At 48.4% G+C, this 14,687-nt stretch overlaps 1 protein-coding gene across 2 annotated transcripts in view; it reads right to left on the reverse strand.

Moving 5' to 3' along the window:
• NAT10 (N-acetyltransferase 10) overlaps window positions 1–14,687 on the reverse strand; it is a 38,916-nt gene that overhangs the window by 18,264 nt on the left and 5,965 nt on the right. For both annotated transcript variants that reach the window (XM_070383574.1, XM_070383575.1), the window contains 9 exons: window positions 13,898–14,069; window positions 12,432–12,554; window positions 10,704–10,765; window positions 9,198–9,312; window positions 8,995–9,102; window positions 5,894–6,027; window positions 3,816–3,909; window positions 3,580–3,678; window positions 710–846 (listed from right to left, as the gene is read on the reverse strand). In XM_070383574.1, coding sequence (XP_070239675.1) covers window positions 710–846; window positions 3,580–3,678; window positions 3,816–3,909; window positions 5,894–6,027; window positions 8,995–9,102; window positions 9,198–9,312; window positions 10,704–10,765; window positions 12,432–12,554; window positions 13,898–14,069 — 1,044 coding nt within the window. The remainder of the gene's footprint in view (window positions 1–709; window positions 847–3,579; window positions 3,679–3,815; window positions 3,910–5,893; window positions 6,028–8,994; window positions 9,103–9,197; window positions 9,313–10,703; window positions 10,766–12,431; window positions 12,555–13,897; window positions 14,070–14,687) is intronic.

Raw genomic sequence — 14,687 nt, forward strand, 5'->3', positions numbered from 1 at the left:
ACCAAAATTCTAACAAGCTATCTCTAGAGAGTCAGATCACTGGATTTCTTTTTGCTTACCTTCCCTTTCTCACTTTCCCATAGCAAACAACTAAATATTTCAAAATTTTGAAAAAGCTCTTGAGTCTGCTTTCTTATGATAATTACACAGTTACTTTAATACTACATTTTCACATAGTTCCAGGGGATAAGACATTGGTGCGTGTGTGTGCTAAGTCACTCCAGTCATGTCCGACTCTTTGTGCCCCTATGGACTGCAGGCTCCACTGTCCATGGGATTCTCCAGGCAAAAATACTAGAGTGGGTTGCCCATGCCCTCCTGCAGGGAATCTTCCCGACCCAGGGATGGAACCTAAGTCTCTTACGTCTCCTGCACTGGCAGGTGGGCTCGTTACCACTAGCGGCACCTGGGAAGCCCAACACACTGGTATCGCCGTCCATGTGCTCCCTAGGAGCTGGTCAGACCTAGACAGCAGACGCTCGTCAACTGGGTGATGAAATTCCTGTCTGGTGTTGCCTGTTCTGGTGGGCTATAGCTCACACCAGAGGGAGCTGTAGTTTACTATGAAAGGGTAAAAGAGAAGGCCGATGAGAGTGAAGCGGGCCCAAAGACTCAAACTTTAGGTATCAGCCCTATCCACCCAGGCATAAAATCCCACCTAACTGGCAACATCCTGTAAAGGAGGCAACGGCTCCTGCCCGGTGCTCACCCATTGATGGTGGATGCCATGAAAACAAGGTAGGGGCCCAGAAGACTCTTCACCAGGGGAAGGGGGATGGCAGCAGCTTCATCAATCACAACGAGCTCAGCCTGGCCCAGTTTCACAGCATCTGCAGGATGTATGTACTGCAGGAAGGAAAAATGTACATTGTTAGCTTGGCCACCGATACCATGGCTGCAGTCGCTGGTGAATCACCATAAAGGCCCTCTCTTTCCCCTCTCCCCCGTCCTCCGTCTTCTTTCTCTCATTCCTTCCCTGGTAGGACAAAGCAGGGACAGCTTAGAGTCAGATGCCTGGGGCCTAACAGTTCAACCACTGACTGTGCGGCCCTTCTTCTCAGAGCCTCAGATTCCTCTCCAGAAAATGGAGGAAATACTGATGGCTGCTTGAGAAAAAAATTAGGTAAAATTAAGTAAATCTGCACCAATGCTCTGCCTAGGACCTGGCGAGTGACAGGTGATGCCTCTACTTCCTTTCTCTCCCCTCTTTCTCATGCTTCCCCCAGCCTCACTCTGACCTGTGGGCCAGAGGCAAGCTTGGCTCCAGCGATGGCTGAAGCGGAAGACTTCAGGTTCCCAAGCATCTCCGACACGCTGCGCACTGTGTGTCCTGCTGTGACACCGTCTCTATTAAGCCCAATTCTTCCTGCACTGGTGGGGGCACTTCTAAGACTCATGGTCTTCTTACTGCTCGCACACTTGTGTTATTAGCCTGTCACAAACTCGCCACGAACTTGGCTCCCTTACGCCCATCAACAACCTCTTCAGTCCCTTCAGGGGTTCCTGCTTCTTTCAAGTTTGCAAAAGACCACGAAGAGGTATTTTACAGGAAAGGAAACCTGAAGAGCCAATTAACTTCAACAACAGTATTCAACCTCACTGGTAATTAGCACAATGCTGAAGACAACAAGGAGATCCTATTTCCTATGCATGCGGGCAAAATTTAATTAGCAATAAAACACCAATGTTTGTGAGGACATGGGGAAACAAGAACTCAGCAAAGTGCTGGGTTGAAGGTAATCCCGCACAAACACTTGAAAGGAGAATGTGGCAAAATCCGAGAAAGATGGAAAGCTATGCATATTCTAAAACCCAACAATTCCAATTCTAGACACATATAAACTCTAATGTACTCACACAGTGCTTAAAAATGAATCAATCAGATCTCAAGCTTCAGTGTGGACAAACCCGAAAACAAGTGTTGAGTGAAAAAAGGCATGCTGAAAAAGTATGTCTATACGGTATGCTACCATTTATGGATACATAATTACGTAGGAAAATATAAACACATGAATTGAAAGGAGATACGCAATCTCAGAGCAGAGTTATCTAAGGGGAGCGAAAAAAGGGAACGGATGGGGAAGGGTACAAGAGAGACTTCCACACTGAGGTTTTAGATCTTTAAAACACAAATATAAATGGCTTTTAAGATATGAAACAAACACAGCAAGCAGCAAAATGCCAGCATTTCTTAGGCTTGAGTGCTGGGCACCTCGGTATTATGTTACATCGGTCTCTGTGCTTTTCTGTAGTCTGAACTATTTCATTACAAATAAGATTTTGTAACTGTTTTGCAAGAAGTTGAGGGATCAAAGAGGCAGAGACCCCTCTCATTTCCAACAGTGGGATACATGTCCTCAATGGGGTCCCATGTCTTGGATTTTTACAGAGAAGAACTAAACAAGCACCTCATAAAAGCAGCAGACCCTGGAGAGGCGGAGCTGACTTTAAACCTAATATTCTTCTATATCTCAATTTCCAACAAGAAGAGGCCTCAAAGGGACATAAATGTGGCCTCATAAAATCAGGTCACCTCTTCTGCACTTCAACTCCAGCCTAGAGACAAAATGACTCTGGTAATACGAGAGGGTCTCTGAAGACAGACCCCAGGAGCAGTGAGGGCTGAGCCAGGCATTTCAGGGCAAGGCTTCCCTTCTCTGGTCTGTGTATTTCTCTCAAGTTTCAACAGATCTCTGTATTCTCACGGCCTGCAGCCTGCCCCTCACCCCTACCCCAACACTGGCCTTTCCTCCTCGAAGCTGAGAGAACCAGACCAAAGTAGGAAGAAATTACGGAAAGAACAGTCTAGAGACTCAGCAAGAAAAAAAATTACAGTCCTTGAGGAAAAAGGCATGAGCACTTAACATTATTTATAGCCTAGATCTTTGATGAAAGGTGTACCTACTTGACAGACATATACACAAAGGTCAAGGGTGTAACCTGCCACGTTTACCTGGCCCACTTCCCACCCCAGCCCAGCTCCAAAAAATTCTCAATAGACCTACTCCATTAGGTGCCCATAGGGCCCCATCCCTTCTGCAAGCCTGTCATGATTTAACAAAATTGTAGCCTTTGGACAAGTACAGACCATTCAGGCTTACAAAGCACAGGAGATTTATAGAGCTTTCGGGGAAACACTGTTTAAAAAGGAAAGTAGGCCACTGGCTAAACCACAAAGATTCAGAGTACATCTCACAAAGACCTTTTCTTCTTTCAAACGGTAAGGTTATTGTTCTAGCTATAGATGCATGGTTTCAAAACCTGCTGTAACTAAGCAGAATTAGAAATGACGTCAGAGAAAATGATTCCATTTCTCTTAGTTGATTAGCATACTCACTCAGTTTTCAAGGGACAAAACTACAACTTTTCGATCTGGCTTACATACATTTGTTAGTTCGTTTGAATGTTTTTCTTTAGAAGAGGCTGAAAATATGGAATAGGTTTACCGTAAAGCAACAACACTGTCTAAAACATACATAATTACACATCACATAAAACAGCTATAAAAGGAGACATCTTAGAACACTTACACACAGCGGCACACTGGCCCCACGTGGCAGGATTCGGAACAAGCCTCACCTGAATGGTCTGCCTGTGCTCCCGGAACACGTTCACTCTAATCACTGCTTTGTTAAATTCAGGATTGAGAGACTGAATGATCTCGTAATCCAGATGCTCCTGACGGGGAAAAAGCCAAACCAATGCCAAACATCAGAAACAAGCTTTCGAAACGAAAATAAGTTTGCATTCTACAGACTTCACCTGGATTTATACTCAGCATGGAATCAAAATAAGCTCTTATCCTAACTTCCTACCTGATACTGCAGAGCATCAAATCCTTTAAACACAAATTCAAACAGAGTGTGGAGGTTATCCGGGCTCGGGGAGGTAACAAAGATATTGGAGTACCTGTTGAACAAAAGGAGGATTTTTTTGCTTTTAAGTAATTAGGAAATTGAAGAAATGTTAAGAGAATTTAAAAAAAGAAAATATTTTTGTTTGCCCCTGTTACACAGGTGATAACAAGAGACAGTGGTGGGGGATAAAAAAATCAGGACACACATTTTGAGGAGGAAAAGTAAAATAACTGCAGACCTGAGGGTATTTTTGCTCCCAACCTAATGAAAACAAGTTGCCAATTTGAAGGGAGCACACCCCAGCAATTAGCTACCAGCATCCATGAAAGCACACTGCTGAGGGCACAATGCTTTCAAACTGTGGTCCTGGAAAAGATTTCCGAGAGTCCCCTAGACTGCAAGGAGATCCAACCCATCAGTCCTAAAGGAAATCAACCCTGAATACGAATGAGAAGGACTGATGCTGAAGCTCCAATATTTTGGCCACCGGATGCAAAGAGCCGACTCACTGGAAAAGACCCTAATGCTGGGAAAGATTGAAGGCGAAAGGAAAAGAGGATGAGATGGTTAGAGAGAATCACCGACTCAATGGGCATGAATTTGAGCAAACTCCAGGAGACAGGAGAGGACAGAGGAGCCTGGTGTGCTGCAGTGCATGAGGTCGCATACAACTTAGTGTGACACAACTGAGCGACTAAACAGCAGGAGGGTGCCCTGGGGACCGCTCCCTCAGTGTCAGAGATGGCACCGGCTCCCCAGTCCTGCACCCCTGGCCCAGAGAGGGCCTCACGCTCATCACTAGCTATGCTGACAGGTTTTCAAATCATGCAGCCAAAGTGCTCCGTCGTGAGCAGGCGAAGGCCACAGTGAGCCTCTGAGGGATCCTTGTTCAGTATAAAGGATGCGAAAGGCAGAGGGCCAGGTGGTACCACTAGAGCAGCCAGAGTAACAGAGTCAGAAGCTGAGTTCAGTCCCAGCACAACCAGCACTGACTTGGGGGAACCTTGGGTGAGTCACTGAAACTCCCTGAGCCTGGGTTTATCCATCTATGAAACACTAACGTTACTCTCAGGAGCACCAAGGAAGATCATGTATATAGGACACGGTAAATCCTAGTCCATTATTTGTATCTGCGAAGCTGTAAACACATGCTTTCCTGGCAGCTGCATAAATCTTCTGTCCAGGACAAAAGAATGGCAAGTGATGCCACACTCAAAGGCAGCTCCTCAATGCAAACAAGATTTTCTATTGATCAAATCATTAAAATGACAAACCTGTATTTTTCTCGGTCAGCAAAGCTGGTCATACACAGGCTCATTTCCTGAGAGTTTTAAAGTTCCTTACCACCATTTCTTTGCTCTTGTGTGTTTGTTCAACTCTAAATAGTTGTCACGAAGGCCCTGGTATCTGTATGCCAGGACACATATACGCGTACCTTTGGGATCTGGGGATAACAGCATTGTTCTTTCAAGCTGTTGCTGTTTAATCACTAAGTTGACGCTGGGAAAGACTGAGGGAAAGATTGAGGGCAGGAGGAAAAGGGGGTGGCAACAGACGATGAGATGGTAGGATGGCATCATCGACTCAACGGACATGGGTGTGAGCAAACTCTGGTAGGTTGTGAAGACAGGGAAGCCTGGCGTGCTGCAGTCCATGGGGTTGCAAAGTGTTGGACACGACTTAGCAACTGAACAACAACTGAACAAGTCACTAAGTTGTATCCAACTCTTTTGTAACCCCATGGACTGTAGCCCGCCAGGCTCCTCTGGGATTTCGAAGGCAAGAACACTGGAGTGGTTTGCCATTTCCTTCTCCAGGGGCTCTTCCCAACCCAGGGATTGAACCCGCATCTCCTGCACTGGCAAGTGGATTCTTTACCACTGAGCCCCAGAGACACCTGCTCTCTCTAGACAGGTGCCCAAGATCTAGAGAAATCACTCAGGAGCTCGCTTACACCAGGAACAGCCCCCCGACCCCTCGTCCTGCACACAGATCCCGCAGAGCTCAGGGTGCCTGAAGCCCGGGATCCCCCTTACCCAAAAGCCACCGCCCCAGCAATAGCCAGTCCCAGGGCTGCAGATTTCCCCCTTCCTCGGGCAGCCGTGAGCGCAACAGTACTCCTCAGGGTCTTTTCTGAGATCCCCTCAATGAATTTCAAGACAGCTTTGGCCTGTGGAAAGAGAAACATTGGGTGAGCTGTGAGAAAGGCTGAGGTTCAGCCACTTAAACTGGAATTGCGGGGGAGCAGGGGACAGGGGGCCGCTCTCGCCGACCAGCACCTAGACTCTTACTCCCGTGATCATGTCCTCTCAGTCTCCAGGCTTTTAACACCAACCAGATGCTGATAACCCCGCAGTTCACATCTCCATCCAGACCTCCTCCCCCACACCAGACTCTCCCACACACCCAACTGCCCCCCTACGTCCACCACCCATCTCACACTCAATACCTAACGTCCCCCCAGTCCTCCTCCACCTACCATCTTCCCCAGCTCAGCTAGTGTCCAACTATTCAGGCCAAAAATTGCCTCCATTTTCTCCTCATACCCGACTCATCAACAAATCCTGTCCTTCAAAACATAAAAATCCCACATTCCTCACTATCCTCTTCCTCCACCACTATGGTCGAAGCCACCACCACTGTGTCCTGCCACCATTTCTACAGATACAGCAGTGGGCATTATCTCTAGGATACATTTCCAGGAGAAGAGCTGCTGAGTTAGAGTATGTGTGCATTAAAATGGGTGTCATGCCCAGTTATGGAACCCCCACCCATGTATGAAAGGCCTTCTTCTCTGCAGCCTTGCTGTCTTGCTGTATAATCCTGCAACTATGCCAACTGTCTCCCTGTTCACACTGTGCACATTGTTTGCTGAACCCGTGGTAGGCAAGGCGTGAGCAGGGAAGCTGGAAGAAAACTCAAGGAGTCATAGGAACTGCAAATGTTTATTCTCTTCTGACTGGCACAGAAGCCGTAGCAGCAGACTCGCTACGCTCTCCTCTCATGGTTGACCCCGTGGACACAGCCATAAGACAGCCATAATGCAGACACAACCGAGTGGCAAAGGCTTTTCAGATGGACCTTATGTATGCTACTGCTGCTAAGTCGCTTCAGTCGTGTCCGACTCTCTTCGACCCCATAGATGGCAGCCCACCAAGCCTCCCCATCCCTGGGATGGGTTGCCATTTCCTTCTCCAATGCATGAAAATGAAAAGGGAAAGTGAAGTCACTCAGTCATGTCCGACTCTTAGCGACCCCATGGACTGCAGCCTACCAGGCTCCTCCGCCCATGGGATTTCCAGGCAAGAGTAGTGGAGTGGGGTGCCATTGCGTTCTCCAAGCTTATGTATGTTTACAGAGCAAAAGTGGCCTGTCGCCAAGCAGATACACCATGATGCACAACCAGCCTGTTGGGATTCAGCCCCAAGTGGGTGGCATCACTGCAGCTGTTTTCCATCATGAGGGAAGATCCCAGGGCTGACAGGCCCGTGCTGCTTGTCTGCTCAGGCTGGATCAGAACTCTGAACACACCTGACAGCTTGCAGGTCTCTGGGCCATGTCTATTCAGCTCCCATCGCCATCCAGGAACCACCAGAAAAGCCAAGTTATATAACTGTATATTTACAAAACGTGGGGCGAGAGTGAGAGGCTGTGGGGCAAGAGGGTCTGATGACCACCATCTTGGCTAATCTGCTCTCTCCCCACACTTGCCAACACTGGGTACTGCTAAACTTTTAAGTCTTGACCAACCTGAAATGGGAACGTAGGATCATTGTTTCAATTTGTGTTACTTCAGTTATGACAGAAAGCAGGCACTTTTTCAAATCGATATAATTACTGGCTATCTATTTTGTTTGTAAATTACTCTGCTTTTTTGGACTGCTTTTTTTCATTTATTTTAGAATATTATTTTAGAGTACATTTTTTGTCCAAATTTCATACCCTTTTATTATGTTCATGGATTTTTCCATGTACATTTTATCAGAGTGCTTCACTTCTCTATTCTAGAGCAACAAGCAAAGGATTTGATACAGGGTTCAGCAAAGGCCAGGTTAGGGTGAGTAGGACCTGGATCCCCTCTGAGTGTTTCCAGCTGGAGAGACTTGAGCTTCCTCAAGCCCCACCCCTTCCTCCTGCCTGCGCCTAAGTGTCACTGCCCAGTCGTGAATGTAGAAGGTGCCCATGGGGAGACATGAAGAGTAGCACGGAGGGCAGGGGCGCCAGGAGAAGGGAGGGGCACTGCCAGTCGTGGTCACTTCTGCCCTCTCCCCATCCTCTCTCTCACTCCCCCTCTCTGATGATAAAGAAGGTACCAGGAAGTAGCTGAAAAGCAACCTGGAGCCTGCAGCCTGGGCCGCAGAGAGTGCTGCATAGCTGGTGATTCTATTTCCAGAAAGAAAAGGGAAATCAGCCTGTTGGGATTCAGCCCCAAGTGGGCGGTGTCACTGCAGCTGTTTTCCATCACGAGGGAAGATCCCAGGGCTGACAGGCCCGTGCTGCTTGTCTGCTCAAGTTGGATCAGAACTCTGAACACACCTGACAGCTTGCAGGTCTCTGGGCCATGTCTCTTCAGCTCCCACCGCCATCCAGGAACCACCAGAGAAGCCAAGTTTACCAGCCCTGGTCACTTGCGGGAGCACAGAAATGCATCCTGGAAGCTCCCTCCCAGCCTGCTGTCTGTACCTACAGACCAGGTGGACCGGGTACCCTCATCACAGGGCCCTCCTCAGCACTCACACTGGAGCGGGGCTGAGTACTAGGTGCCTCCAGCCCTCCTCAGTTAAGAACAAGGCATAAGCAAAAACCTATGTCATCAACACTCAGTGAGAATGAAAGAATGCAGGTCCATCAGCCTGTGCTGGAGGGGTTCCTCTTTAAACACAACCCGTCTCCTCCCGACCCCAGCTCCTTGAACAAACAACAAACAACAGCTACAAACAACAAACCAGGGGGAAGGGGCAGATAAGCCCAGACTTCTGTGCTATGCTGGTGCTGCGTGCCCACGTGTGAGCAACAGAAAAGGCCCTGCCCCACAGAGCAGCCAAGCCTCATCCTAACTTGGCTTCTGTTCTCTGCTCACTGTCTTTTCCCTCTGTGTGCTTCAGACAGGGATGGGGGTGTTCCGAACACATGTCACCTGGTCGAGGGTCTTGCAGCAGTCCACCAACACGCCCACAGGCTGGGTGTCCTGCAAGCTCTCCTTCAGCTCCTTCAGCTCCAGATCAGAGGGACCGAGACTCTCATCCTGCCAGAGAGGAGGAGGAGAAGGTTCACCGCTGCCGTCGGAGAGTCCGCCAGGAAACACAGCCTCCCCCAGATTCCCGGGCCCTGGCAGCTCACCGGCGTCTGGGGAGGCAGGGCCTCAATGCTGGCGGCGTGGGAGGAGATGGGCAGGATGTTGAGCTGGTCATCGATGACAAGACACTTCTTACACGAGGCCAGAGAAAGAATAAACCTGAGGAACAAAACCACCGTTGTGAGGTGCTGGGAGCAATGTCAACACGACAAGGAAGGGCTTTTCTTTAGGAAAATTATCCAGCCCACGTCTCTACACCATCGTCTGTAGAACAGGGCTGGATGATTCCTGCCTCCTTTACAAGGCACCTGAACATGCTACGCAGAGGAGACCAGTTACAGGGAGCTCTCTCGAGAGACTGATTATGAGTGCTCTTTCTGTGCAGAGCCCCTCAGCTCCGGGTCCCCTGGCCCTTCCCACATCCTCCAGGTTCACCCTTTAGTACTGTCTCCTTGAGCTGGGAACCCCAAAGCCACCCCATGTATTCTCACCAACCACAGAGGCAAACACACACACACAAATGGACACCCTTCTGCCACAGTGAGGGAAAAACAAAGAAAAGGGTGGAGAGGACAGCTCCCTTTAGCTGTAGTGCACAAACATTTTTGCGTGTAGAAAAACATGTTTGGCTGTAAAATCCACAGCTGCAAGAAAAGGGCCTCCTGCTCTACTTTCAAGGGCTTCACTCCCATCCGGCAGCACCGGGTGACTTCCAGACCCGCACCTTCCACTGAGCAGCTTCAGAGGGGTTGAAACGAGGCCCCACAATTCCCCCAGACCAATTCCTAAACTGCAGTAGTACTGACACTGTGGCCCAGACCACTTTTCTTAGGGGGTGGTGGTGGTGCTTTTTGGCCCCCTTTCAGCTTTTTAGCAGCATCACTGGCCTGTACCTTCCAACACCCCCCACCCCGCCCCGCCCAGCCAGGTCCCACTATCCAAGTGTCTCCAGATACTGCCAAGTCTCCCCAAGGGCAAGACTGCTCAGGTTGAGAACCAATGCTCTAGACCATGGCTTATTCCTTCTTAAAGCTGTCAAAAGTTGCTAACTGGTATTCCCTAAACGGGGCTCTGGGTCAAATAAACTGGGGTCCCTCGTGCTGTGAGACTTTTCAGAGGCTACAACAGGCTCACATGATTCTTCAGAAAGGAAAAACTGTATCAGCCATTTCCTAGACATAGTGGGCTAGAAAACCCTTTTGTCATAAGATCCCTCTTAAACACCAGTGTTCTGTGAAACACATCTGGGGAAACAGGATCCAGACAGATTACCTCTCTGACAGCTGCACAGGCGAAAAGCCAGAGTGGACAGCGACTTGGTGAGGGCCAGAAGCAAGACAGAATCCAGGCCCCAGCCTTCCACTCACTCTACTGCTTCCAGTGAGCTGCACGACTACCGCTGTGATTGGGGACCTCACCGTCTGGGGCTCCTGTACCACCCTCCCTCACATACAGCATGGCTTTCAGCCACATCCAAGACAAAAACGCGCCCACCCCCCAACCCCCATGTCTCCCACAGGTGAGGAAGTGGAAAATGTGTTCAGACCAACCTCTCATTAAATCTTCCCACCACATCCTGATGGGCCTCTGTCCTGTATCTCGAATGCACGTCCTAAGAGAGACAACGCCCATTAGTAGAGGCTAATGGCACTGAGGCTCAGCGTCCAGATGTGAAGAAGTTTCAGCAAGCAACCCTGGGATAAGAGGCACCAGCGATGCTGCTACAATCAAAATCCATTCCCACCTAACCTGCTGTGCTAACCTGGCTGAATGCAATTTGCTGGAGCTTGAATCAGACGCTAAATGCAGTGTTTCTCATCACAACAAACATCCCCTCACTTTATCTTTAGCTTTTCCCACATTTTATCTAGCATCTCAAAATATATTCATTTGCTCAACAAAATGCACATGCCAACACCAGACATGAGGGGTACACACTGGAGTTTGGTAAAGCATGACCCCTACTCTCATGAAGCTTATCATGAAATGGTTGGATGGAGACAAGTCAATAGAAATTTTGGCAAATGCTACGAATGAGAAACAGAGCATAGTGACAGCTAATGGGGTGGGGTGGGAAGGGGGACTCCTCACACAGGGTAGTGAGGGAAGGCCCTCTGAGGTGGTAAGCAGGCGGCCAAGTAAGAGCAGGGGGAGAATAAAGAGACACCTTTGTTCACAGATATTTTAAGGAGGGCTTACTAAAGGCCAGGTACTCTTCCAGGGTCGAGGAATATACCAGGGAGGAAAACTGAGTCCCTGCTCCCATGAAGTCTGGAGACTAGCACAGGAAGCCAGATGATAAGCAAGTACAGTCTGACTTTAGAGGTCTGTAACATGCTTTGAAGAAAAATAAAACAGGCTGAGGAGTGATGGGAGAAACACATATTCTACAGGGGGTGAGAGAGAGGGCCATGCTAAGGAGGTGGAATCTCAGCAGGGACTGCACTGCAGTGAGGAAGTGAGCCAGCAGACATTCCCGTGAGAAAAGCCAGTGGGAAGGGCCTCGGGTGAGAGTGTGATGAGGGGAGAGGACATCTGAGGACCTCTGAGGAGGCCAGAGGGGCTGGGGTGAGGAGAAGCGGTGGTGGGGAAAGGTGACAAGAAGTGGGCTCTAGATCTGAGGAAAGCCCATTTCACCAGATGAAGGCAGCTCATGAAACCCCGAGGCAAATCCTAACAGTTCCCGAGCAGCTGGCCATGGACATGATTCAAAACCTGCCGCGCAGAACACGACACCCACGTGGCAGAGCCGATGAGTCAGAGACCAGCTGTGCATCCAGGGGGACACTTTCCTCACTTACAGCCAGGTCCAAAGCTTGGGCAGAAAATACTCCCCCCACCCCACCACTTGGAGTCGAAGTTTCTGCCAACCTGGGAGTGGAATGGCAGTGTTCCTTCATCACCTACCAAGGAGAGGGCAGGGGAGGACGTCAGGACATGGTCCCCTTTCCGCAGTACACAAGTGCAGGCCCTGGCGTGGCTCTCTGTGGAATACTACTTCAGAAATTTAACTACACAACAGCCGCATCCTATCTGCATCTCGCGGGTGTAATATTTGCAAATGCCTGAGAGCAAAGGCACAATTCACATTCCCCAGCAGACCCAGGGCCAGTGAGACATCTCTGCAGTCACTTTTTCCTTAGTTGCAGTTAAAGAGCTCCCAGCCCAGAGATGATGCTGACTGTCCACTAGAGTTGCTCAGTAAGAATTCTTAAAAGAAAGAAAAACACAGATTAACTTGAACCCCCATAATCAAGTTTAAAAAAGCAGGGACTTACCATGGTCATTGTGTACAACTGCTTGAGTGAGTTCATGGTCCGCAAGAGGACAACCACCAACCCACCGCCTTCCACTGTTTCTACAGTCCTGGCCAGCAAATTTGGAGTCAAAGCTTCAAAATCCTGGAAGGAGGAGACCTTAGAACTAGCTGATGATGCAAAGAGCATGGCGGGAAAGCTTAACCAGGAGGCAAAGAAGGCTTTAGAGTACAAACTCAAGATAATACCCCCTACCAACTCACCAGGACCCCCATACACACACACAGTGCTTATTTAGGACTTATTTAGAACAAGTGTATCTGGTTTTATATGTCAAAGTGTTTCCCATCATCCCTGATAAAATCTTATTTGGAAAGAAGTTCTCCAGTCTTCATTAATTCTCACATGAATTTCAGAAATAGCTCACATTCATTTTCTGCTATGTTCATAGGTGGAAACTGACAAAACTCTACTGTACCACACGGGGGAGCCACTGCCTAAAGGAGCCATCATCATTGCATCTGGTAACTGGTGAGCAGAAGCAACTCCCTAGCAGTCAGTATGGGGTGAGAACAGGCAAAACGCTCTCCTCAGCCTCCAAGGTGGGATGTAACCCAGCAATGCATGGACAACCCACTGGACTGCAGAAAGAAAAACCAGAACTTCTATTCAGAATTTCCCATCTCATTTCTTAATTTATGTTTTATAAGGTATGTTTTATAATACATGTAATTATAGCAGTGCATGCATATAATAAATACATGATGAAACAGTGGGAACCTGAGCTTAAATGTGGAGATTTGTGCTTGAATGTTTTCTTTCGGGGGCAGGAGAGGGGGCAATGGATGAAATCACCGGTGTCAAAAAATCAAAGAATAAAACAAAGACCACCAGAGCTCAAAACAAAAATGTGAAACAATATGAACTTGCCAGGCAAGAGAAAATATATGCCAGTGAAGAAACTCACCAGAGTTTTCTGCGGGGGGTTGGGGGTGGGGGGGTGGAGTGAGGGGAGTTTAAGAATTAGACGGTTGATTGTGGGGGCTGGTTGTTCAGTCAAGCACTTTGGATAGGATATAAGAGTGCTCAGGTCTGTACCCAGTGAATTAAAACAAGTCTGACTCCTGTCTGGTCTTCAGTTAGTTCTAAGAAGACAATAAGTTCTAATAAAAGCCTTCAGTTGGTTCTAACAAGGTCTGGGGTTCTAGGGTCATGCAAAGTTCTGTGCTCTATCAAGCTGGTTAGACCCAGGTGTGACGGAGCGTCACGACCAGTCTGGGTATCTCTGGACAAGTGCTGCTTTAGACACAAATGCTCTTTTTATGGTGGTGAGTTACCAAGTTCCTTGGGAAAATGATAAATTCTGGGGGAAGGAGAATACACAGGCATCTTCTCTCCTCTCTGTCCATCTGTTCTCGTGGGTCACCAGGCGGCCCGAGCACCCCTCAGTGCTCTGCCCCCGGTTGCGGGCTGGGGAAGTCACCCACCTGGAGAACACACATGCCAAACGTGTTGCCCAGGATCTTGTGGGTCTCGCTGTAGTAGCAGTAGCGAATGTTGGTGGCAGCTACGAAGAGCTCAAAGGGGTCATCTTGCTTTATGTTCAGCGTCCCGTTCTTTATTTTTTTCTGCAGCTGTCGCATTCTTTTCTTCCGATGACTGTAATCACCCCACCCCACCCCCAACCCCATGAGAGTCAGTTAACTGGAGAGGCTAGAGTTGGGAGAGGGGAATAGACTCAACAATCCCCCACTTAAGACTTTCAGAGCTAGAAGGGAACTTGGAAATTGTAGGGCGAATTCCCTTGCTTTAAAGCTAAAAAAAATAAAACAAAACTGGAGAAGCATTAGAAGAGAAGGGCTTCAGAGGAGGATAGTATAAGTCTGTTTGTGAACCCTGCCATTTTGATACTTCACTTAACAAGAAGGGTAATGGGAGTCCCTAAACCCCACATTTAGCCAGAGCTTGAACCTAAACCCTGGTGGACTCATTATCTCAGTCTCAAGCCAATGCTTCAATTTCATGGCACTCCTTCCCAGAGAACCGGAGAGGCATCATGATGGTGGGTTACTTTATTCATTTTTCCTAAATGAATTCATCCACTTCCTTCCCAGGTGGTTGGATCAAGTCCTCAAGGGCAGTTCTAATCTAAGACAACACCGACAGAGGATACATGAGTTAGAGTGGAATCTGGACATCTCCTAGACATCCCTGAACTTCTCTCTCATCCTAAACATCTCTTAATACCCAAGTGTCAGTTAACTTCTTTAAGACTTT

The sequence above is a fragment of the Bos mutus genome, chromosome 15 (assembly GCF_027580195.1).
Source record: "Bos mutus isolate GX-2022 chromosome 15, NWIPB_WYAK_1.1, whole genome shotgun sequence".
In the NCBI taxonomy this organism is placed as follows: Eukaryota; Metazoa; Chordata; class Mammalia; order Artiodactyla; family Bovidae; genus Bos; species Bos mutus.